Below are 16,051 nucleotides of genomic sequence, written 5' to 3' on the forward strand. Positions count from 1 at the left end.
ACATTTTCTTCCCTCATCTCTCTAGTAGGTTGAGACAGGAATTACTTCAACATATAAAGCATCTTGTTCCCACCATCTGGTTGTTCTTAGATTAATCCAGTTTCCCAGACCTGAGACCTATCTCAGAGTCACAGGTATTAAGCACCAGCTGCTTGTCATCCCCCCAGATATTTCCCCAGGATGCTTATAGAGGACAATGAGACCTTATCCCATCCCTCCCAGCTTGAGTTACAGCCCTTCCCTTTCCAGGCCTCTCCCATCTGAAAACTCCCCATCTACCACATTTGGCCCAGAACCTGGACCATAGGAATAGGCTCTCCTTTTAATCTGTAAGTCCTTGAATACCTAACAGGTGATTCCACTCACTTCTCACTTCTAGAAATAATGCCTTAATGCCCCAACTGCCAGACAGAGACCTCCAGTCTCTGCCATATGCAGACCTAGCTTCCTCTCTGACCTTGGATCCACCCCACACCCAGGCCAGGCTCTGGGAGGATACTGACACTCACAGATATACCTCTAAAAGGATGTCTGTGTGGGCCTAAGTCCCCAAATTGGCCATTCACCAACAACACACTGCCTATACCTCTTGTCTGGTTTGGAAACACGGCTCCAGTTGCTGTCTAGGCTACAGCTGCAGGAATTACAGACTTCCTTAACTCAGAGGCCTTCAAGCATCTCCACAGCCTGATCAGCGGCCGAGTCCTGCTCCGTCGTGATTCCTCACTTCCTTAACTCAGAGGCTTTCAAGCATCTCCACAGCCTGATTAGCGGCCCAGCCCTGCTCCGTTGTGATTCCTCACTTCCTTAACTCAGAGGCCTTCAAGCATCTCCACAGCCTGATCAGCGGCCCAGCCCTGCTCCGTCGTGATTCCTCAGTCTGGTGCTAGGTCCCACTCACTGTAGTCCTTTGCCAGCTTTGAGCTGTCCCAGCCTGCTTTCAGGCTGGCCTGTGCTAAAATAAGAGCTACTGCGCAAGTATAACAGTCTAAAGAGCACCACACCCAAAGTCTCTCTAGCACTACAGGGGCTGATAATCCTCTTAGATCTCAAGGACGGATACTGAGTTCATCTCTGAACTCCATGAAGCAGAGGAAAAGATGAGAAATATTCCCAACCATTCTTTTCAAATGGCAATACCCTCTATCAGATTAGTTTATCTTCAGAGCCTCCTGATTCTAAAAAGTTCAAACATTGGAAATCAAGTAACTAACTAAATGGTACATTGTGATGCTCAAAGAGAACTTTTTTTTTGAATGGGACAGGGTGATCAGCGGATGCTCAGGAGCTTCCAATTTCCTCTGATTCCTTCCTATGCTTCAAATATGTTATTAACACTCCTCAAATCCAATCGCCACTTGACACATTCTTCTGAAACAAGCCTGAAGCAAAGGCTTTTCATTCACCCCAAGTCTTTGGGGATCTCACTTTAGGTCATACATAAGCCCTCTGGCCCCCATCTTCAGGAATTAGATAGTGTCTCATGCTAGAATAAGCATTCTAGTTGAAAAAGATTTAGGTTTTGAGTTGTGCTTTTGAGGTTTTCTTTTTTTCAGACTGTCTCAGGACCCCCAGCAAATCCACGGCTAGGACTAAGTGTTTAGCCAAAGAATATAACTGTGTCCTCAGAAAAATCTTCTCTGTTTGACTCAGTTTGTCACTATGGAGACAACAGAGTCTTGCTTACTTACAAGTTTTACTATCACCTCTCACCTCCTCCCACACACCTAGAAAATGGGTTATGGATCTCTTTTGGATACCCAGGTAGACATTCCTTGGGATATATTCCTGATGAATAATGTCACTGACCTTCCTCTCTCTTTATCCATGGCTTTTGGGAGTGCTGCCCTATTTTCTGAGCTGAATGGCTATCCGTAGGTCTGAATTTCCATCTTCTTTTTCATTACCAGGTGGCAGAGGGGTGACTAAGACTGAAGACCATTATGGGGTTTCCCAAGGGCTCAAATTTCTGTGGGGGGATGTCAAAGGATCCTTGCTTGTATGTTATCATAATCATTTTCAAATGTATATCTTCATGACTTTATCTTCACAGCTTCAAGATTCAGCTTGATGCTGACAGAGTCAGGCAGAGCAGTGGGTTACCACCAGTCTTAGAGTGCTGAAAATTCTCTTCCTTTCCTTCTGGCTAGCTCTTCAGGGGCCTCTCCTTGTACAAGTTGCGAAGGCATATTGTCTCAGATATACTCAGATTCCAGTTATGTAAGAACATTTTCTTCCTATTGTTTTTTTTGTATTGTGGTGTTAGTCACTTACTTTTCTTTTTAATTTAGCATTTTTAAAACTCTTTACTTGTGTATCATTTTAAACTCTGGCACAATTTCCAAGATTATGATAAGGAACTCCCATATACTCTTCACCCAGATCTACAAATGTAGATTTTACCAAATCTACATTTGCTTTACCAACCATTTTAAAATAGGTTATAGATATTATGTCCTTTTACCATTAAATACTTCATTAGGTATTTTCTAAAACCAGAGACATTCTCCAACATGCTATGGAATAATTATAAAATTCTGGAAATTCAACACTGATACAATATTATCAATTAATTTATAGTCCATATGCTAATTTCATCAATTGCCCAAATAAAGTCTTCTAGAGCTGTTTGTTTTCCTAGACCAAGATGGAGTCTTGGATCCCTTGTAGCGTTTGGTTGTCATGTGTCTTTCATCCACTTAGCTAGGCCAGCTCCTCAGACCACTGGAATGTTTTCTTGCTTTGAATATTGACAAATTGAGAGAATAGTGAGTCTTTGTCCTTAAACAACTCTCTTTCATCAGATTCCCGTACGTAGAACTCAAGTGTTTCTCTAGAGATAATTTTCCACTTATTCAGAACAGTGCTATCTCTGGCCCTAAAAGGTTGTGTGTGCTTAGTCACTCAGTTGTGTCCAACACTTTTGTGACACAGTGGACTGTTAGCCTGTCAGGCTCCTCTGTCCATTACATTTTCCTGGTAAGACTACTAGATTAGGTTGCCATTTCCTCCTTCAGGGGGTCTTTCTGGACCAGGGATCAAACCCTTGCCTCCTGCATTTCCTGCACTGCAGGCAAATTCTTTACCACTGAGTCTAGAGATAATTTTCTGCTTATTCAAAACAGTGCTGTCTCTGGCCCTGAAAGGTTAAGCCAGTATATGTCAGCATGCAGAATAAGATTATACTTGGCCACAGTGAGTGTGTCCCAGACTGTTGCAGTCTCATCCCCTCTGGACTCCGTGGGCAATATGAACAGTGAGGTTTACATTTACTTGTTGCCAGGACCACGCTATTTTTGAAAGAGCAGGAACCTTTTATGTTCCATTTCCTCCAGGCAATCTGGAATGAGGTGATGTTTATACAGAGTAAATGACACCAGAACTCAGCAAAAGACAAAATAAAAGCAGAACCAGTGACAGAATTGGTGTTTGAACAGTGTGATTTATCCTGAATAATGATTCTCTTCCAGCAGATCAGCTCCTACTACTAATGTCAATTATAAACAGACAGTGGCTGTGCTTCTGACATAGAGATTGATCAACAAAGGAAAATTATTTCTGGAAAATATTATTTCTACATATCTGTCAGAAAGAAATTAAGAATTCTATAAAAATCCTTACTTTTTCTCTTAATTTTGTATGAATTGTGAAGAAGTATGTGCATAAATGCTATCAGTCTTTATATTAGGGAAGGAAATTTCTTTTGAAGTCTGGTACTTTGGGTTTTTTGTAGAGAATGTGAACAGAGCTCCTTCTTTCTACCCATTTAGGGAGGAAAAGAACAATTTTCTTGTCATGCTGAAATGTGGGTTTGATGCTAACCTGTCAGCATGCCATTAGGGTAAAAATATTTTTGTTGTGTGTTGCTTCTCCAAGCTCCCCTAGTACAAATGTGTACATATTTGTCAATCAATTGTCATTCTTTGAGATTCTTGGGTTTGGCCTACTTTAACTTTGATTCTCCTTTGCTCAGAGCGTCCTTTTAGTGCCCTAGAAGCAAGCTGCAATTTTGAGGAAGACCTCTGCAACTTTTACCAAGACAAAGAAGATTCAGGCTGGACCCGAGTGAAAGTCAAACCAAACATGTTTCAGGCAGGAGACCACACTTCAGGCCTAGGTAAATCAGAGTCTGTTGTGTGGGGTGTCATGGTGGGGGTGGGGTGGGGGGTTAGTATTCATGCTCCATGTCCCTTTCATGAAACAAAACTACTCTTGGTGAGTAGTTCTCACCAAGACACCAGCTTGAAAGAGGGGGTGGGTGTGGGGACAGCTGTGAAGAAACAAAGACAATAGGTAATCTTGGGTATGAGTGTTTTTCAAAACTGGAATTCAAGTTGTTGTGCTAGCAGATGTATTTACCAGTTAATTAAGTAGTCAAACCTTTGGAAATTGCTCTTCACTTTAGATAGAGAAGTACCTTTAAAAACCTATTAGATTCCAATTACGTGAAATATCCAGAATAGGCAAATCCGAAACGGAAAGCAGATTAGTGGTCTCCAGGGGCTAAGGAGAGGGGGTGGGGAGTGATATTCAATGGGTATAGAATTTCCTTTTGAGGTAGTGAAAATATTTTGGAAGTGGGTAATAGTGGCTGCACAGCCATTGTGAAAGTACTAAATGCCGCTGAATTGTACTCTTTAAAATGGTTAAAATGCTAAAATTTGCACTATGTGTGTTTTATTGCAGTAAATAATACATCATGGGACATAAAAGCTATCACAGCTGTTGGGAAATGTTGGGTGGGCACTTGATGGGTAGGCCTTCAGGAAGCTCTTAGAAATCAGTGTGAGCTCCCCTTGTGTAAGGATTATCTATCGCCATAAAGACAGCCCATGTGAAGTCCACTCCAGTAGAGACTGCGGGAAAGGGCTTGTTCTCAAAGGGTTACTGTCTAATTAATATTTATATACTGGGGTATGGGGGTGACTTACCAGAAAGCTGATGAAGCTTGTTTCAGGGCCCCTCACTTTCACCAGGCCCTTGCAATTTTATACTTGTAATTTTGTATTCTTTGCTTAGAGGTTGCAAAACTTAAAAAATTACAGAATAAAAACCTGTTCTGACCTTGGCCAGCCTAACCCCTGGGGGATATGATAGTGAACAAATCAGGTCTGTATCCCACCCTCACTGGCTGACCATTATTTCAGTGGGCAAGAGAAACAACAAACATATACACAGATAGACTCATGATTACAAATTGTGGTGTGTGCTAAGAAAGACATAAAGAGTGAGCTGAGAGAGAATAAAGGAAAGAACCTCCTTTTGGTTGGAGATTCAGAGAAGTGGGTTTTAGCTGGAAGGATGGGAGCAACCCAGGCAGAGGGAACAGCATCTGTGAGGGCCTGGAGTTTGGAAAGAGCCAGACACTGCCAGGAATTAGGTTAGTGTGGCTGTACCATTGAGAGGAAAGTAAAGTAAAATGAAGTTAGAAAGGGAAGCAGACCATAGATGTGGCAGGCCAGAGTAAGCAACTGGAATTTTAGTACAAAGGAAATGAGGAGCTATTGATAGGTTTAAGTAGAGCAGTGAAGGATTAAATTTAGACTTAAAAAAGATTGCCCTGGCTGGTGTATGCCTACCAGTGTCAGTCTGCTCAGGCTTCCATAACAAAATACCACAGACTAGGTGACTTAAACAACAGTTTATTTTCTCACAGCTATGGAGGCTGGGGAGTCCACAATCACGGCACCGCTGGGGTTGGTTTCTGGTGAGATGTCTCTTCCTGACTTGGACAAGGCACCTTCTCACTGTTCCTCATATGGCCTTTCCTCTGTGTGTGCACAGGGGGAGATGGGGGCGTGGGGCGGGGGTAGGAGGGGAGAGAGAGAGATGTTGTTTCTTCCTCTTCTTATAAGGACACCAGTTGCATAGGTGATAAAGCCTCGACTTTGTAACCTCATTTAACCTTAAATTGCCTCCTTAAATGCCCCATCACCAAATACTGTCACATTGGGGGTTAAAGCTTCAGCATCTGAATTGGGGTGGGGGTGGGGGAGACATAATTCAATCCATAACAACACTCATAAAATTACCAAAGAAGCTTTTGTCAGATTAAATAAAACTAAACTATACCAAAGACTGCTCCCAAAAGAGAATTGATGGAGGAGGCTCAGAAAAAGGAAAGGAAAAAAAAAAAAAAGTAAGGTATTAGGCTTTTTCTTTCTGCCCCATCTTTGTAAGACACAGGGACCTGTTTTAAGTTTACCATGGGGATGGTAGAGCAGGTGGTAGGGGAGGTTCTTGATCCTATTTTTTCATGTTATTTAAAAGAAGTAGGGGAAAATCAGATATTCAGCACCTGAGAGGGTCTATCTGATTAAAAACCTGCTTTTTAGGATCCAGTTTAATATATGACCAGGAGAGTAAGCTCTGCCTGGATACATAAACCACTCCTGCCCTTCACCCCTCAAGGACTGCCAGACCCTGCAGCCTCTCCCACTCCACTGGTCACTGCAGAGATAATAGGAAAATCTGCTCTGGTCCCTGCGTTCTCTGTAACCCAGTACTGCTCAGTCTAGTTGTCAGCTCTTTGTCCAAAAAGTGGAGAACCTCAAGATGATTTCATCCTTTTTGTTTCATGAAAGGTTATGGAATTCCCTGGCAGTCTGGTGGTTAGGACTCCATGTTGTTGTTTTTAAGTGCTAAGGGCTAGGGTTCCATCCCTGATCAGGGAACTAAGATCCTATAAAGCCGCATGGCATGGCCAAAAAAAAAAAAAAAGTGTAAATCCTGATTGATGGCTAAAACCTGAGCATACGCAGTTGGAAATCTATCCTGGTTTATGAAGTTACCTTAAAATTGGAGGTTTATTAGCAAAAGAGTCACACAGATATTTTCTATCACCGAAGCCACAGACATTGTTAAATGCTATCACTTAAAGCCTATAGAGTAATCTCTTTTGGCAAATTCCACTACTTTAACCAAATTTTCCCAGTTGATGATCTGGGCTGAATTATTTAGGTTTTTTTCATTGCTGATGCACTGAAAGCTTTGTCCTATTCACAGGGTATTTCTTGCTGGCCAACACAAAATTTACATCACACCCTGGCTACATTGGAAGGCTCTACGGTCCCTCCCTGCCAGGAAACCTGCAGTATTGTTTGCGTTTTTATTATGCCATCTATGGATTTTTTAAAATGAGTGACACCCTAGCAGTTTATATCTTTGAAGAGAACCATGTGGTTCAAGACAAGATCTGGTCTGTCCTGGAGTCCCCAAGGGGCGTTTGGATGCAAGCTGAAATCACCTTTAAAAAGCCCATGCGTACCAAGGTACAGTAGATTCTTTCTGCAATTTCCGGTCACTGGATTGGGTTAGTGAATTTCTGTTTAATTATTTTTAACTGCTGATGCATTGTTTTTCTTCTGCTCAAGCTGAAAGCCCCACCCTCACATCCTGTCCCCAGGCATGTGTGAGTTATACCCTTCACTTCTTTTCAGTTTTCTGCCTCTCAGAATCATGGCCACATAGGGAGTTTGCTTGTTGTTTAATTCTTAGATTCCCTGAGAATAGTCCAAAGAGAGAAAATATGTGAATAAAGTTCTACATTGAGGTTTTAAGGTCAGCACCCTAAACCTCTAGCTGAACACAGGATGGGGAAGCTCAGTAAAATATGAGAGCCAACTCAGACAGAAAGAATTTACATAAGGGAACCATCAGAAGCTTATTTGATAGAAGTAAGAAAACAAAGAGATCTTTATTGCAAAGGAAATGCAAAAGAAAATTGTAATCTCTTGAATTTACAGCTCATAAACTTAAGGAAGCTTAACAGATACGATAAATTCTGTCAACTATTAATACAACCCAGATTACAACTAGAATGGGAAAACCCGTTTTGTTTCACCTGCCAGTTGGTGAGATCTCCCTCATGCACCCTCTGTGCAAGAAAGACAGTCCCTTCCTTCAAGCAGATGCCTCACACAATGGAAGCTCAATAGATATATCATTGAAGAATGGCTGGTTCAGTTGATCATGTTCATAACTAGGCTCCCGAAGAAAAGATATACAGAGCAGAGCAGAACTTTCTTCATACACATTCATGGTCAAAATTTCTCTTAGTTATAACCATTTGGACAGAAACATAGCTTTGTCTATAACTTCCTAGCAAAGAAATTTTGTACACCATCTCCATCATGATGTTGCTTGGTTACTCTTAGTCCATTAGAATACACACCAGGGCATGATTAAACCTTTACAATGATTAATCAAAGATCTTTTGAAAATATTTACCAAAAAAAAATGTTTCCCATTGCTAGGCAAGAAAAAATGATGATTATAATGACATGAAAGCCTCCTTGACTTACTGATTTCTAAAAGAGTCAAACCAATTTGTGATACCTATAGTAGAATATAAGCACAGAAGTTTTACCACATTCTCATAGACACTGCTTTTAGTGTTTTCATGCTGACTAAATGGGTAGTCCCCATTACCAATTATTTAACTTTCTCAGGTACTTATGGTAACACTCACACATCAAACACGTACCTGATCCATACAATCAGGGATGCACATAATAAAATTTTTACTGTACTCCACACCCTCTGTTGCTAATGTTTTAAAAGAGGGAAAGTATAACAAGCATTTCATTCACTTGTTTGACTTTCATTTACTTATTCATTTATTCAACCATAATTTATTAGGTGTAATTTCAGTGTAAGGGATATAAAGATCAATAAGGCTCAGATTCTACTTTTGAGAATGAGATCACAGGTGATAGAATGTTAAGATACAAATATGTAAACAGCTAACAACAGTACAATCTCACTGCCTCACAGAACGGTTATACAGAAAAATAGAGGAGTAGTTCTACCACTGGACATACAAAAATAAAGATGAATAGAGGACCAGCTGAGCTGGTGTTTGGAGGGTAAGGGTTCAGGCCATGCTAGATTCTAACTCCTCTCATGCACTACCCACCTGACTCCTCTCTCCTCCCTCCCCCCAGCCCCTCATCCTTTACTCACAAAACATGGGTTGTTAGTAATTTATCTGCTCCTAAGTGTCAGTCCCTGCTCTTATTTGACTCCCATGGAATGGGAGGAAGCCACCCAGCAACTAAGGATGCCCCCAGAGACTTTGCCCTTTTCTTCTTTGACTGACTTCCAACCCTCCCAGCAACCACACAAATCCTACCCATCTACTTCAGTAAAATTTGATCTAGATCCAGTGGGGGCAAGGAAGTTCTTATAGCCTCAAAGGACCTAGTATGAATTCAGTCCCGGAGCTGATGAGGAGACGGTACAGTTCAACACAAGCAAACTCTGGACACTTGTCTGAAACTGGTGAGTAGTTTTTGGAAGGTCCCTGCTAAACAGAACCAGTTTCTCAGAGAGTGAGAGAAGCATTTGACATTCATACAGACAGCACTGAGTAAGGTAGGAAACTAATACATAACATGTATAGATGGAAACAAACATACACATGGTATTTCAGAGAAGAAATAAAATGAAAAGTCAAAGTTTCCCTTGCCACCCCGGTACTCAAACTCCAATTCTACTTCTTTTTCTAAAGGTTTTTCCCCTGATTTTCTGATGTTTTTCTCTATAATTCCAGATATTCTATTTCTGCCTCATTTCTTGATTCGTCAACCTTAGCAGTATTTGCTGACTCCCTTCTATAAAGATAAGAAATTTAGCTTATTTATACTATTTCCTTTTGTTTTCTCTATCCTCCTTACAATTTTTTAGTTGTATTTTTATTTTTAACTTTCTCTTGGTTCCCTTTGTGACTCTGATACACCTAACCATCTGTTTTTGCTCCCATCAACTTCAGGTCGTGTCCTATGACACTCCACTATGTATGGTGAATACATTTTCACCCCTCTATTTCCGCTCACCTCACTTACCCTCTCCACCTCTCAGTTCTCTCAATACATTTGCTTGTACATAGAATTGGCTTAAAACATTTCTATTCCTGCAGTGAAGACTTTGAGCTTTGCCAATAGCAGGATTTCCCCATATGGGCCCCCTTGGCAATTTGGAAGGGACAGTGCTGCCTCTGTGGGCAGCCATACCTCACATGATTGGGATTTTGACATCTGCAATGGCAGTAACAACCCAAGTTATTTCCACATGTTTCCATATGGCCCCAGAGGTGCCAGGCCATCCTTGGATGAAAACTGTGGCTTTCTAACTTGATTCTGAAAATTGAAATTAAGAGCTAGCCCCGCCTACAATCCACCTTTGACTCCTTGGATCTGTGCTCTGCGGAGCAGCATAGTGGTGATGAGGGAGCCTCCCCTTCAATGACCCTCTGGCTTCCTGTTGCTCTTCTGGGAAAAGGCTCACACGCTCTGACATCAGCCCCTCCCTAGCCTCGCCTCTTACTCCCACCATTCTAATAACACTGCAATCCGTTCCCGGAACACACTGCTCTCTTCCACCTTGGGCCATTGCACACCCAGTTTCCTCTGCCTACACTTTTGTTAATTCAGTCACTGGCTTGAACTTCCCTTCTGCAGACTCCTTCTCTGGCTCACTCCTCAAAATAGATTGGTGTTCCCTGGGCCTCCTAGGCCTCTTCTCCATCATTCTGGAGACAGGTTAGCACAGCAATTAGAAGAAATGACTGAGGAGTCCGTTTTCAAATCTCCATTCTACCACTTAAATGACTTTGCAATCTTGGTTTTTTCCCTTAATTGAGGTATGATTGACGTTCGTTTGAGGTGCACAGTGTAATGGTTTGGTATATGTATATATTGTGAAATGATCAGCACAGTGCATCTAGTTAACATCCATCACCTCACATAGTTAATGAGTATTTTTTCTTGTGATAAGAACTTCTAAGATTTACTCACCTAGCGACTTACAAATATACAATACAGTTTGTTAAATATACTCCCCATGCTGCTCTTTATAAATTTAAAAGTGAAGAAACTGAAATTTCAAAAAGTTAATATAGTCCTATTCTTGCTGTTGCCTTGCCACTGTACTCCAGACAAAATCCTTTACAGTTGTGCCTCCAAAATACATCTCAGATATGTTTACCTCTGTGTCCCCAACCACCACCCTAGTCTAAGCCACCATCATTTCTTACCTAAATTGCTTTGTATCTTTCTGTCTGGTTTTCCTGCTTCCACCTTGCTCTCTACACGCGCATGCAACTACCAGAATCATCATCTTGAAATGGAAATAGGATCAGGCCACTCTCCTGCCAGAAACTGTCCTATGGTCTTTAGAATAAAGCCCCTTTCCCTCCTGTGGCTCATAAGGCCCTGTACCATCTGGCCCCTGCATCCTTCACGAACTTCACCTTCCTTTGCTCTGCCCATGATCACATGGTCACACAGTCCCCATGGTCACGCTGGCCTTCTCTCGGTCTCCTGAGTCCCAAGGCCTTTCCTTCATTGGGGACATCATGCTTGCAGTCCCCTCGCCCACCTATCCTACGTCAAGATGGTCCTCATTCTCCTGTCCCGGCCAGGTGTCTCCTTTTAGAAAGGAACTGCCTGACCACCTGGTCTGTAACAGCTTTTTCCATCCCCAGATTATTCTACAAGATATCACCTAGTTTATTTTGTGCATAGCATTCACCCTCATCTGAAATTATCTCATTTGTTTGTCTGCTTGTTCATTGTCCATCTCTTTTCCCATAAAAATATGACACTGAAAAATGAGTAAGTAAAAGAATGAGAGTGTACTTTCTAAGGCTGGTAAGTGACAGAGCTGGGGTTTAATCCATGGTCTACAGACTGTCAGAAGCCTGCCCTTTGCCACTGGTATGGCGATCCTGGGTGCTCAGGATTTCCATCCAGTCTTGGGGAAGGCCTGTTCTTCTGCAGCTGGAGAAGGTGAGGCTCCCAAATGTGCCTTGGGGCATAGGCATCATCTTTTATTTTATTTACTTCTCACAGCTTTCCTGTAAGGGAAGTGAAGTATCTCCTTTTAGTGCCCTTGGCCTTCTAGAAGTCAAAGTTATACCAACCCAGGGTCACGTCCGACTAGAAATGGATGCCTAAGCTCAGAGTTCACCTCACATACGTCACTGTTGTGAGGAAAACCCTTCCCTGCCTCTGCTTCAGGTCCTCACTGCCCCATTCCTGAAGCCAGTCAAGTGCCAGTGGTCAGGGCCCAACTCACCGAGAGTGAGTGGCTGCCTTTTCATAACTGTTCCCTGGCTGAAAGCCTTGTATATGAAGTTTGAATACACCTAGCCTATTTTTCACTGGTAGAGATGTTTGGTACATATGTTTGAGTATCTGTGCTGCAGAGTCAAAATAATAACAATAATCTCTCCCTTTCACATTGCTCCTTAGTGTAACCTGCTTTCATGAACATCATTTTCACCTCTCAGTGAGTTGTCTTGTGAGACTAGAAATGAGGTGAGTGAGGGCAGCCTGCACAGAACTGTAAAAAAGTCAGGACTTTTGCCCTTTCCTTTTGGTTCTCCCTACCTGTTGCCTCATCTGTGCCTTCCCAGGTAGCTTCTACTCTGGATGCTTCTTTACCTTTATTTCAACATTTGCTCTTACCCAGACCATTTTAAGGACAATGGGTTGATTTGATTAACAAGTCCCTGCTAGCTCCCCTACATAATCTAATGTTTGAAGGAAACTATAATATATATTAATATTTCTATTTAAAGAATAATAGCAATGGTAAGAATTTTCTTGAGATCATTCTAGCCAAATAGCCATATGGATGGATTATGTATAATGTCACCACTGCCAACAGGACTAGGAACTTTCATTGAATGCTTTCCATGTGCCAGGAGCTGTGCTAAATATTCGACATGCGTTACTTCATTTGATGCCACAACACCTTAGGAAGGAAGGCTGTATAGTCCCGTTTAACAGATGAGGAAAATTAAAGACCTTGTTCAACATCACACAGTGACTGAGAGGCAGAGCAGAAAGGTAAATCCAAGTCTTTTTCAATCCAGAAGCCATGCCTTTTGTACTATACCTTTATGTCCCCTAGCTCTCTTCTGGCCTATGTCAAAAATATAGGATCGGGTGAGGAGAGACCAGCCCTAACTCAAGACTTCTAAAGATTTCCAGGACTTTATTATTGATTCTCAGTTGTTCTATTTTAGAAATTACTTTGGCTCCAAGGAGCCAAAATTCAAGGCTCCAAGGTCAAAATTTTGGCTCCTAAGGTCAAAATTCAAGGTGGTTCAACACAGACAAAGGAGATCTGTGGGGCAGAGGGAAGAATGGCATCATGCCTGAGACTTGGATTCTGTGGCTTTTATGCCTTTATACTTGGGGCTAGTTTTGTGAGTCTCTCTGAGCCTTGCTTTTCTTCATATACAAAATCGGTATATTAGTAGTACCTACCTCATAGGCTTATGGTAGCTTAGCACCGGGTGCGTAATTGGCATTGATTAAATGTAGCTGGAGAGAGAGCAAGAGTGAGAGGGAAGAGAAAGAATTCTTTAGTCTCTTTTGAACAAAGAGACTACAGGATATTTTTTTCTAGGTCCTGATTCTCATAAGGATTCATAGGCACCATCTCTTTAGTACATGACTAATTCTGCACCTTAACTTTTCTTTAAATTAAAAATCAGGTCCAAGTTAAATCTTCATTTTGATAGTACCAGACTGTTATGCTTACATAATCATCAACTAATATATTTGTTAACGTTTTAGAAACATTTTGAAAAAGCATGAATCATGAAATGTTTTTTTTTCCTTTTTTTAAAATGTATTTATTTGGCTGCTTTGGGCCTTTGTGGGATCTTTGTTCTGTCATGCAGGATCTTTCATTGTGGCACTTGGGCATAGTTACTGTACAGCATGTGGGATCTTAGTCCTGGACCAGGGATCTAACCCAAGTCCCCTGCATTGCAAGGCAGATTCTTAACCACTGGACCACCAGAGAAGTTCTATGAAATGGGTTTTCTTGATCTGTTTGTCCTCAACACATTACTAAATATAGAGCAGGTAATCAAGACTTACATTGAGGCTTTCACACACCAGAGATAGTCATGAGGAGAGGGAACGCTTCACTCCAGAATGCTTTTCTTGAAAGCCAAATGTCAGGAGAGACTAGAGTCATTGTCAGAAAGTCTGTAATGATGAAGCACAAATACTAGCCTTTATTTTCAAATCCTTGGGCTGACATTATGCTTGGTCACTAAAGAACCTATGTTAGGTCCTGCAATGTCTTTTGACTTGAAACGAATTTTCCCTTTAACAAAAATCATTAAGTGGTCTGTTAATTAGAGGCACTGGAAGGAACTCAGTATCATGCTCATTAAATGTTTCTTTTGAAAAAAAATGTTAAATGGCCCATAAATGAAAGCATGACCAGACATACTCTTTCATCTGGCTCTGGCTTAATGATTAGCTCAGTAGTCATTAACATCTGCATGGTAAACCCTTCTAAATCTACATCTTTATTCTGTTGCAAGATTAAAGAACAAACTTCAAAAGTCATTTATGAATATAGAGAAAACCTCCATATAGCCAGTTTGAAAAAATATACATTTTTTTTAACCAAGCAAGAAGCTTATATCAGTGGGCTTCCCTGATAGCTCAGTTGGTAAAGAATCCACCTGCAATGCAGGAGACCCCAGTTCAATTCCTGGGTCAGGAAGACCCACTGGAGAAGGAATAGGGTACCCACTCTAGTACTGTTGGGCTTCCCTTGTGGCTCAGCTGGTAAAGAATCTGCCTGCAATGCAGGAGACCTGAGTTCAATCCCTGGGTTAGGAAGATGTCCTGGAGAAGGGATAGGCTACCCACTCCAGTATTGTTGGGCTTTCCTTGAGGCTCAGCTGGTAAAGAATCCACCTGCAATGCAGGAGATCTGGGCTCGATCCCTGGGTTGGGAAGATGCCCTGAAGAAAGAAAAGGCTACCCACTCCAGTATTCTGGCCTGGAGAATTCCATGGACTGTATAGTCCATGGGGTCACAAAGAGTCACTTTGGGGTCTCAAAGTGCTTCCATAAGTCAGCACTTCTCAGAGTATGTCCTATGGAGTACAAATCCCTTGAGTTGTTCTACTGAAAACAGGTTATGTGGTCAAATGAGTTGGAGAAATTTTGCATGCTAGGTCTCTACTCTTCCACATACACATAGGAAGGTTTGCCCTGCACAGTAACATGTTAGAAACTCTGGTAAGTTCTACATTAAAGAACCCTGTTTAACCTTGTGTAAGGTGGCAGTTTTCTCAGAGTATTTGACATAGACCCCTTGTCCTGTGTAGCCCCTTTTAATGAAATCCTACTATTCTATCTTTTGAACTGTGGTGTTGGAGAAGACTCTTGAGAGTCCCTTGGACTGCAAGGGAGATCCAACCAGTCCATCCTAAAGGAAATCAGTCCTGAATATTCTCTGGAAGGACTGATGCTGAAGCTGAAACTCCAATACTTTGGCCACCTGATGTGAAGAAGTGACTCATTGGAAAAGACCCTGATGCTGGGAAAGATTGAAGGCAGGATCAGAAGGGGATGACAGAGGATGAGATGGTTGGATGGCATCACCAACTCAATGGACATGAATTTGAGTAAACTCTGGGAGTTGGAGATGGACAGGGAGGCCTGGCGTGCTGCAGTTCATGGGGTCGCAAAGAGTCAGACACGACTGAGCAACTGAACTGAACTGAACTATCCTAGCATCATGCGTTGTACTGAAATTATCTCCTTACCTATCTTCATTAGCTTACATCAGACTGTAAGCTTCTGGAGAACAGAGACCTATATCTTATTTATTTATTTTTTATTTCTAATGTAACACAATTTCTAGAACAAAGTGGGTACTCAAAGGGTACTGAGCTTTCAAGGAAAATGTGTTGATGGCAAGGGAGAACAATGTAAATCAATCACAGGAAGAAGGAAAATTAACTATTTCTGCCTTTGAATCATGTAAACCATAATCTCTTATAGCCCAGTGCCATGGGTCCTGCAAAGAATTTGAATATGAACAGTTAAGAGCAGGAATAACCTGCTGGAGTAGATATAAGGATACACACAGACACATATATGCTGAATCTGGTTTGAGGCTTTTTATGATGATTTTTATTAAGACCAAAAGCTGTAACTCTTTTCTTTGGAACAACTTACATCATGCCATTTCCCTATTCCCAAAGACTGAGATGAGGTTTTTC

General features: G+C 41.6%; 1 protein-coding gene across 2 annotated transcripts in view; it reads left to right on the forward strand.

Moving 5' to 3' along the window:
* Window positions 1-16,051, forward strand: part of MAMDC2 (MAM domain containing 2) — a 152,718-nt gene that overhangs the window by 98,735 nt on the left and 37,932 nt on the right. For both annotated transcript variants that reach the window (XM_043890711.1, XM_043890710.1), the window contains exons 8-9: window positions 3,974-4,117; window positions 7,006-7,271. In XM_043890711.1, coding sequence (XP_043746646.1) covers window positions 3,974-4,117; window positions 7,006-7,271 — 410 coding nt within the window. The remainder of the gene's footprint in view (window positions 1-3,973; window positions 4,118-7,005; window positions 7,272-16,051) is intronic.

Source organism: Cervus elaphus, chromosome 29 (assembly GCF_910594005.1).
Source record: "Cervus elaphus chromosome 29, mCerEla1.1, whole genome shotgun sequence".
NCBI classification, from domain to species: domain Eukaryota; kingdom Metazoa; phylum Chordata; class Mammalia; order Artiodactyla; family Cervidae; genus Cervus; species Cervus elaphus.